Here is a 10828-nt window from a genome sequence, read left to right as displayed (position 1 = left end):
ACATAAAATTTAGAGGATTCAGATAGCTTGATTTCAAAGTTGGGATTAGTTCACATAACTAACACACGGGGATTAGTCCATTCACATATCATACCAATATATAAAAGTAAAATCTAGAGGATTACGTTTAAGCGGGAATTAGCTTTCAAAGCAGGGATTAGCTCACTTGACTAACGCACGGAGATTAGTCCATTCATAACGATTTCTAGGGAATTAGTCACATCTAACGATCTAATGTTATAAAGGGAAAAAGTCAGTAGAGGTATATACTAACCAATACACAAATAGATCGGCGGGAAAACGTCCCTGGCCAATCGCAAGCATGGATATTAAAACTGACCAATAGTATAATATATACCCTCAGGATAAGTAATAACTTCTAGAACATAAGTAAAGACGAAAACCAAATGATGTTGTACAGTAATATTTTTTTAACGGTGCACGCAAAACTCCGCGAAAACGAAACGTTGCGCGATTCTAAAAATAAAATAATATATGCGTGAATATTTAGTCACTGAACTAAATAATATAATATTCACTAGGTAAAATAAATTAAAATATCACTCTATCACACATCGGACAAAAAGACCGGGTATAAACAAACTCAGAGACGAAACGCCTAGAATGTTAAAGAGTTAACTGTGTTGCTATGACGTCATGGGCACCTGTTTACCTTACATTGGAGTGGGAACTTGAAAAATGGCTAGTAGCATAACAGATAATTTACTGCTTGTTACAGATTCATACAAGGTAAAATTGCAAAATATGAAATATTAAACATTGATAGGTTAAAAAGAGATTTTTCTCTCTTTGTTACAGATATGTTTTTCGAAGTATATAACTTAATACTGGAAACTATTTTTAAAGTCAAGTTTCGCTTTTACTTTTCTTTCCGTTACTCGATTAGTTAATAGTCGGATTGGGGAGTAAATATCAAAAGAAAGGAATGTAAAACTTCCTATAATACTATGACTGAACTGATAATCAGCCAGTTGACTTATGACCATCACAACTTTGTCATTTATAGATCCCTTTATAGTTTCATTAACTTCCCGTTCCTTTGGCCCTAACCAAGCAGAGCCAGAACTATTTATATTTACATAAGTAAATGCATTTGATACAGAAACAAACCCCGGGCCTAGAACACATAAATTGTTGTAAATAGAAGAAGAAGATTAAGTATTTTAATTGTTGTGTCCTGTACTGATGACTAGCACAGGTTTAAAATGAACTACACTGTAATTAATAACCCAGGTCTTCAAAACTTGATTAGCCCCTGGAAAACCAATTTATTAATTAAATAAAGATGAAAAACCAACAAAACAAAGTGATTGTTTTTGTAATAAGCAAGGTCAAAACTAACAGGAGATGAAATTTATCACATTAATTATATGTTAGATCGCATTTAAAAACAAAAGTAACCATTTTTTACTTGTATGTACTTTAAATGTAAAATGTCTATAGATATCTGAGTTAACCAAGTAGCAGTTTACTAACTGATATATTCGTATTGTTTAATGGTTAACCTGTTATCCAGGAACCAGGGCTCGACATTAACTTTTTTTCCTACTTGTCCATTCGGACAAGTGACCAAGACATTAACTTGTCCGAACTTGAATTTCACTTGTCCGAAAAAATTTCAATAAAGATCTAATACTGTCAACTTGAAAACTAAAATGAAATCCATTACATGTGCTTGATTGATTCATGATCTTATTGATAAATACAACAAACACATAACACAAAATTTTATCTAGACTTTCTGTCCTAACAACAACATAAATGGGACTGTCAACATCAAACAGAATCCAAACTTCGTAAATTCCATGCCTTTGCAGTAGTATGCAATTAGTGAACTTCTATCCCGATCGAGTGTGAACTCAACTACATAGCGATCCATATCGAGATGGAAGTTCGGTATTAGGAACATACTGCTTCCGTCTTTGAACTTCAGTACCGGTAAATGTTGGACAGTCGTTCTTTTTATTATTTTGAGACTTCTTTACTTTAAATGCACTTGTCCAATTGGACAAGCGGCCAGCAATATTCACTTGTCCGTGATTTTTTTTCACTGGTACCGGACAAGCAGACAAGCGTTAATGTCGAGCCCTGGGTACTCACTTACTACACTAATTTTCATAGAAAATTTCTCAGATATCCAACTTCAATATTACCTATATAATTAGCTGCAGAACTGTAGCATTATGGTTTTATATTTTATAGTCTTTGACCATAACGCTACAGATCCCATCCTCATAATGTCAAGGTTTTGTGATTTCGGAACTCCACACAAACCCTTGACATAAGTCGTTATTTAAAAGTTAGGCTTGTGGTTACACATGATGTAATGAGTAATTATAAACTAACCAATGAGAATATATTTTTCAAATCTGTCATTATCAAATTGCCCAACTCCAGAGCATGTCTTTTGTAATTGTAAGGAGGACGATCTTCAAAAAATTAATCCCCGATGTTTCATGTAAAGTAACTAGTCACAAATCCTACAATATTGACACTTTCCATTTTAAAGATGAATCATATTTGTTTATAAAACTTAACCTACAATAAAAGCTGTTTTCTGATTGGTTCCAGTCCTAGACCAGGAACAAATGAAATAGTAGCTTTCTAGCCCAACTTTTAAATAATGACTTATGTCAAGGGTTCGTGTGGAGTTCCGAAATCACAAAACCTTGACATTGTGAGGATGTACAGATCCCATAATGCAAATATGGTGCAATTTATGGTGCAAGATTTCTGCACACGGTTGGGGAGAATTTCGCCACTTTCCAGCATTGGTCAGTCAACTAACCTTCATTCCCTATAATTCTAGATATATTCTTTAAAACTCACTTGTTTTGAATTTTTTGTCAAATGGCAGAAAATTCAAACCAAGCGAGTTTATTGGTCTGTAGAGATGACTGAAAAGGGTTAGGAGGTGGATAAAATATACAGGTTGCTTAAAGAAAATATCTAGATTTAGAGAGCGAAAGGTAATTGATTGACCAATGCTGGAAAGTGGAGAAAATTCTCTCCAATCCTGCTCAGAAAATCTTGCGCTGTAAATTGCACCATGTTTGCATTACGGGATCTTTGGCGTTATTGTCAAAGACTAATATAAATAACCTTAAAACATTTTTGTGACGTCATCTTTTGTTAAACCTGGTTCAGTAAATTTCTTATTGTCCTGCATGCCGTCCAATAAGTTACCTGTAGGTGTCCAATAAGATTCAACTTATTGGACAGGTACAGGTAACATTCGAATGAGAACAAAGGGCAACAAATTAATAAACAGCACTGAAAAGGCAATGATAAATCAAACAATTTAATATGAACAATGTAGGAAATTAGTAGCATAAAATGTAAATATTTCACAAAAAAATCCTATTGGAAATGGCACAAATAATCCACAGTGAATTGAATGTTTCACATTCATGATTGTAGAAGAATCCGTGGCCCCGATCATAAATTTCCTAAATTCACCTTTCATTACTAGATTCATTTCACAATGATTGATACACGGAACATTCACAGAATCTTGGGGAAACAGCAGAAGAATCAGAAGCATGCGTTTTCTTACACACAACCTTGGACTTTTTTGCTTAAATTATTTAAACATCCATTTTTCTGCCTTTAACCATTCCGCTCATGAAATTTCAACTGATTCTGTATTTTCGTTCAGTGATTTATGACCATTTGTCCATCTTGTCCCGCGTTGTTTGAGCGAGTGTCTTTCGTTGCTTTAAGGAGTGTCTGGAGTAAAATCCTTCCGAGTTCAAAACCTGCGCTAAATAGAGAAACTGTTTGTTGCATTTTTAAAAAAGAAAATACATCAGAAATAATCTCCCAATTTGACAGAAAGTGTTTAAAGAATGGTTGGAGTAAAATCCTTCAAATCCTGTTGCTTTACAAAAATTACGTGTAAAATGAGAAACTGTTTCTTGCAAATTCTGAAATATAAGAATATATACGGATTTCACAGAAGAAAACTTGAACTGAAATTTGCATTGGTGTTCTAAATTAATAGCATCATCAAAACACCTGAATCTGAAGAAGTCTTTGTTTAAAATGTACATCGTCATCTGTGGTTGTTGCGTCATAAAATGAATAAATTGTCAAGAATTTAATAGAACTAACTTATACGCATGAGTTGTATATATCAAAATGTTGCAATGTGGATAAAAAAAAAGACCAAACAAAGTTAATGTTCATATTTATCGATATATAACATGGCTTGATGATTCCTACTATTGAAAAAGTACAGAAGAAAAACCAAAACTAGTATTCTTAATGAACACTGCCAGGTAAAGTAATCCAAGCAGAACGAGACCCATTTTCCTGTGGCTGTACAATTAGTTAACATTGGAAGTGTTCGACATTGATGAAATGTTTTAAGTAAGTTATAAGCCTCAAACTGACCATTATGTCAGATATTAGAATCTCCTCGGCGCTAACACGCCTCGGACCGTCTAATATCTGACATAACGGACAGTTACTATATAGTTATATCATGAATATAATATCATGCAGCTACCATATAGTTATATCATGAATATAATATAACACACTTATCAGTCAGAGGTATAATGTAAACAAGTTATTGTCAACAATAACTCAAATGATTAATTTGTGGCACAATGAGTGATCTCCCTTTGCTTCTGTCCTACTTTTCCCCAGCATCAGTAACTCAAACAAGTTATCTTTCCAAAATAGTTTCAATAAAATAATAACTTGTTTAAGTTATTTTATGTCATTCCTCCCTAACTTCAGACCCTGTGCACCAAAGGTTTTTGCTCGTGCACCAAGACAAAAACAAATGTTTGATTAAATTTAAACCTTGTACAATCTTGAATTTTGGTAAGGGTTATCTCCCTCTCAATTTTTAAAAAACATATCTCAGGACTGGTAAGAAAAATCATTTTCAATTATCATTCTATTTCTAATGTTTTAATGTATCTTTCCGCCACAGTATTTATTGATATTCTTATTGTTTGAATTTTTATTTAAAAAAAAAAACGCTTGTCCCCACAGACTTCAATGCAATATTTGTTAATTAATTACTGCTTTACCTTAGTAATTACATTTTTGAAACTTTCTCTTGGTAAATCTTTTTGTACTGTGAAATGCTTTTACATAGGAAATATCTTTGAAATCTTCTTCTCAAGAACAACTAAGCCATTATTAGTCATATTTATACAGAAGCAACCTTAGGTATTGTAGAATCAGGTTTGTTCAAATCATGGTGCACAACGGAGGGGTCAGTTAAGTTTTGCATAAGAAAAAAATATAGGAATCATCTTGAAAAAATCCTCTGCTCAAGAACAGCAAAGCCATGATTAGTCATATTATTATAGAAGCATGTTCAGGTAGTGTAGATTCAAATTTGTTCAAATTAAGGGTGGGCAGGGTGGGGCCACAATGAGAGATCAGAGTTTTACATAGCAAAATATAGGATTGATTGATTGTTTTACTTCCCGTTCGAGAATTTTTCACTCATATAGAGACTTTACCATATACCGGTGAAGGGCTTCAAATTTAGACCTTTACTTGGCACTCAGGGCCATTGAGCAGTGAGGGATCTTTATCATGCCGAACGCCTGCCATGACATGGGGCCTTGGTTATTAAGGTCTCATCCAAAGGACCCACAACTTTCACTTCAAAGTGTTGAGGGCTTGGCAAAGGAATAGTTGCTACTTATTTTTTATCAACTTCTGTCAGTCGCGGCTGGGGACTCGAACCCAGGACCTTCCGATCACGGAGCGAGAGCTCTACAGAATGAGCTACCATGACAGTGGAAAACATAGGAAAAAAATCTTTGCCATGATTAGTAATATTGATATGGAAGCATCCTGAGGTAGTGTAAATTAAAGTTTGTTACACCCCCCTCCCCCCCCTTTCCTTTTCAATACTGAACTGATTTCTGCTTCTTCGTAGCCAATGAGCTCAGGTGAGCAATGTGGCCCATGGGCCTCTTGGTATATTCCTTGTCCAGGGATTTGCTTAAACATGCAAATAATTGTGAGCAATTGAAATTAATCATATAAACATACTATAATTTTGCATGAGATATTGTTGTAAAAAATAAATTAAATTGAGAGTACATTCACAATTTAACAGTCATCATGAATTTCACAGCTTTGTTTGTTCAATGATGTACAGCAATAACACCCCTATAACGGTATGTGGAGCTGTTAATCATGCCCCGCAGGTGTTTAAACCAACATAGGTGTTACACCTTTGTGTACACAGTGTATATCCCTTTATCTGTCAGACAATTAAAATTCTATTAGAAGCCATTCTTTGTATAATTCAGTGTACCCCTTGGATAAGTTCGTTTTATCATAACTAATTAAGATAAAAAACAAAATAGTTATGACTAGCTGTATATTTGGTAAATAAATTTAGGAATTTACTGGCAACAATTTATTTCATGCATTTTACATTTAAATAAATATCACAAGACAACGAAAAAATATTTAGGTATACTATTTCAATTAATTGTTACAAATAAATGGTAAAAAAAGATTACAATTGTGATTGTGAAAAATTTTCCGTATCTTAAATTTTGATACGGTAGCGGTTTTATTTTTGGTAAACGATTGCGACTTCCAACTTCACAAGATGGACACAGCGTGTAGTTTATATACTTTGAGACATTATTTACTACATGGTATAGTAAGTTTTTTTGTACATCGACGGATATTTAATGGAACTTATTTTGTAAGAAATCAATGGAATAAATATCTAATTCTTTATTGTTTATTTTTTTTTTCTCGGTAAAATAATTTTAAAAAATATGAAAATGGCACAGATTTGCTTTAAAATTGATGTAAATTTTTATAATGCGTACAGTTCTTACTATTCACTCATAGATCAATTGAGTAGGTGGAAATAACTTAAGAAATCTATATTATCACACAATATCAGAATTTTCAGAAAAATGGAGGAAATTTGGATTGAAGATTGGCAATGTTTACAGTTTAAACATGTTATGACTGTAACTTTGCTAATTAAATGAGTTAAATAGAGGAAAATTACAGAAAATCTGACAATTTCACTCAGTGTTTTTCCAAGATAATTTAATATAAAAGTATTGTTCACCAATTGGGGAAAAATACTGCCGAATTGGGAAAAATTGAACTCATTTTCAATTTGGGAATGGGGCTGAATTTCAGACCCTGAGAGGTTACTGGTAAATCCCTGTAGAATCATTACAGCTCCACCCAAAGACCAGAACCCCTCACCCAGGTGCCATGAAATTCACAATTTTGGAAGAGGCATCCTTGCTCATCACAACTATACATTTAGTTTGTTTGCTTAATACCCAGAAGCAAGAGAAGCTTTTTAAAGAATTAATGCCTTTTCAATATATAATTAACAGAGCCCCGCCTTAAGATCAGAACCCCTGACCCAGGGGTGATGAAATTCATAATTTTATAGAGGCATCCTTGCTCATCATTACTATAATTTTGTTTGTTTGCTTAACACCGGGGAGCAGAGGAGAAGATTTTTAATAAATAATGCATTTTCACTATATATTCAAGATCTCCACCCTCGCACCAGAAACCCTGACTCTGGGTCCATGAATTTCACAATTTTGGTAGAGGGCTCAATGCTTATTACAATCATGCCAACAGTTTGACTGCTTGATGTCCAGGAGTAAAGAAGAAGATTTTTTAAGATTGCATTAATTATGGTGGTTTTAGCCCCACCCCACAGACCCCAGGGGGGCAGGGGCCATAAATTTCACAATTTTTGTGTCCCCCACCCATAGATGCTATATGCCAAAATTGGTTGAAATTAGTTCAATGGTTCCAGAGAAGAAGCTGAAAATGTTCAAAAGTTAACAAACGACTGAATGACGACAGATGAAAATGGATTGCAATAGATCACCTGAGTGACTCAGGTGACCTAAAAAGACATTACATTTAGTTATATTCTGTTTATGCCTAATCAGTATACATTATATTTTAAGCTCACCTGAGCTGAAAGCTCAAGTGAGCTTTTCTGATCACCCTATATCCGTCGTCCATCTGTCTGTCTGACTGTCTGTCCGTCTGTCTGTAAACTTTTCACATTTTCAACTTCTTCTCAAGAACCACTAGGCCAATTTTAACCAAAATTGGTACAAAGCATACTTGGGTAAAGGGGAGTTTAAGTTGTTAAAATGAAGGGCCAAGCCCCCTTCAAAGGGGAGATAATCAAGAAAAGACAAAAAATGGGTGGGGTCATTAAAAAAGTCTTCTTCTCAAGAACCACTGGGCCAGAAAAGCTGAAACTTATGTGGAAATATCCTGGGGTAGTGTAGATTCTAAATTATTCAAATCATAACCCCTGGGGGTAGGGCGGGGCCACAATAGGGAATCCAAGTTTTACGTTGAAATAAGTAGGAAAAAATCTTTAAAAATCTTCTTCTCAAGAACCACTGGGCCAGAAAAGCTGAAACTTATGTGGAAATATCCTGGGGTAGTGTAGATTCTAAATTATTCAAATCATGACCCCTGGGGGTAGGGCGGGGCCACAATAGGGAATCCAAGTTTTACGTTGAAATAAGTAGGAAAAAATCTTTAAAAATCTTTTTCTCAAGAACCACTGGGCCAGAAAGGCTGAAACTTATGTGGAAGCATCCTGGTGTGTTGTAAATTTTAAATTGTTCAAATTATGACCCCAGGGGGTAGGGCGGGGCCACAATAGGGAATTCCAAGTAATACATTGAAATATGTAGTAAAAATCTTTAAAAATCTTCTTCTCAAGAACCACTGGGCAAGAAAGGCTGAAACTTAAGTGGAAGCATCCTGGTGTGTTGTAAATTTTAATTTGTTCAAATCATGATCCCCGAGGGTAGGGCGTTGCCACAATAGGGAATCCAAGTTTTACGTTGAAATAAGTAGAAAAAATCTTTAAAAATCTTCTTCTCAAGAACCACTGGGCCAGAAAGGCTGAAACTTATGTGGAAGCATCCTGGTGTGTTGTAAATTTTAAATTGTTCAAATCATGATCCCCGAGGGTAGGGCGTTGCCACAATAGGGAATCCAAGTTTTACGTTGAAATAAGCAGAAAAAATCTTTAAAAATCTTCTTCTCCAGAACGTCTGGGCCAGAAAGGCTGAAACTTAAGTGGAAGCATCCTGGAGTAGTATAAATTCTAAATTGTTCAAATCATGATCCCCGAGGGTAGGGCTTTGCCACAATAGGGAATCCAAGTTTTACATTAAAATATGTAGTAAAAATCTTTAAAAATCTTCTTCTCCAGAACGTCTGGGCCAGAAAGGCTGAAACTTAAGTGGAAGCATCCTGGAGTAGTATAAATTTTAAATTGTTCAAATCATGAACCCCGGGGGTAGGGCGTTGCCACAATAGGGAATCCAAGTTTTACATTGAAATATGTTGTAAAAAATCTTCTCAAGAACCACTGGGCCAGAAAAGCTGAAACTTATGTGGAAGCAATCTGGGGTAGTGTAGATTCTAAATTGTTCAAATCATGACCCCCGGGGGTAGGGTGGGGCCACAATAGGGAATCCAAGTTTTACATTGAAATATGTTGTAAAAAATCTTTAAGAATCTTCTCAAGAACAACTAGGCCAGAAAAGCTGAAACTAAAGTGGAAGCATTCTGGGGTTGTGTAGATTCTAATTGTTCAAATCATGACCCCTGAGGGTAGGGCGGGGCCACAATAAGTACTACAAGGGGGGAAATCATGTGAAAAACAGCAAGGCCAAAGTTACTCATGTGAGTGTTGTGACCCATGGGCCTCTTGTATTATATATTTCATTTTCAAAAAAAATGGAAACCATGAAACATCCCAGAGATATCTTGCAGACCAGATGTTACACAAGGAAGAGTCCATGGAAATAAATTTACAGCTGTGATTTATTCTTATTATTTAGATGTTTTTTTTTATACACCCATGGATTTGATCTCACTGGGCCAGAAAAGCTGAAACTTATGTGGAAGCATCCTGGGGTAGTGTAGATTCTAAATTGTAAAAATCATGACCCCCGGGAAAGGACGGGGCCACAATAGGGAATCCAAGTTTTACATTGAAATATATAGAAAAAAATCTTTAAAAATCTTCTTCTCAAGAACCATTAGGCCAGAAAAGCTGAAACTTATGTTGAAGCATCCTGGGGTAGTGTAGATTTTAAATTGTTAAAATCATGACCCCCGGGGAAAGGGCGGGGCCACAATAGGGAATCCAAGTTTTACATTGAAATGCATAGAAAAAATCTTTAAAAATCTTCTTCTCAAGAACCACTTGGCCAGACAAACTGAAACTTATGTGGAAGCATGCTGGGGTAGTGTAAATTCTAAATTGTAAAAATCATGACCCCCGGGGGAAGGGCGGGGCCGCAATAGGGAATCCAAGTTTTACATTGAAATATATAGAAAAAAAATCTTTAAAATTCTTCTTCTCAAGAACCATTGGGCCAGAAAAGCTGAAACTTATGTTGAAGCATCCTGGGGTAGTGTAGATTTTAAATTGTTAAAATCATGACCCCCGGGGAAGGGCGGGGCCACAATAGGGAATCCAAGTTTTACATTGAAATATATAGAAAAAAATCTTTAAAAATCTTATTCTCAAGAACCATTAGGCCAGAAAAGCTGAAACTTATGTTCAAGCATCCTTGGGTAGTGTAGATTCTAAATTGTTAAAATCATGACCCCTGGGGGCAGGGCGCGGCCACAATAGGAAATCCAATTTTTATATTGAAATACATTGAAAAAAAAATCTTCTTCTCAAGAACCACTTGGTCAGAAAAGCTTTTTGTAGAAGCATCCTGGGGCAGCGTAAATTCTAAAGAATTCAAATCTTGACCCATAGGTGTAGGGC

General features: G+C 35.2%; 1 protein-coding gene across 1 annotated transcript in view; it reads left to right on the top strand.

The window, feature by feature from the left end:
* Positions 1-635: 635 nt before the first annotated feature.
* Positions 636-10828, top strand: part of LOC133195815 (nicotinamide phosphoribosyltransferase-like) — a 112472-nt gene continuing 102279 nt past the window's right edge. Inside the window, exon 1 of the mRNA XM_061331766.1 lies at positions 636-750. Coding sequence (XP_061187750.1) covers positions 700-750 — 51 coding nt within the window. The 5' untranslated portion in view covers positions 636-699. The remainder of the gene's footprint in view (positions 751-10828) is intronic.

The sequence above is a fragment of the Saccostrea echinata genome, unplaced genomic scaffold (genome assembly GCF_033153115.1).
Source record: "Saccostrea echinata isolate AGI-Se365-2 ecotype Australia unplaced genomic scaffold, CSIRO_AGI_Sech_v1 ptg000029l, whole genome shotgun sequence".
NCBI classification, from domain to species: Eukaryota; Metazoa; Mollusca; class Bivalvia; order Ostreida; family Ostreidae; genus Saccostrea; species Saccostrea echinata.
This window is presented reverse-complemented; position numbering and strand designations above follow the sequence as displayed.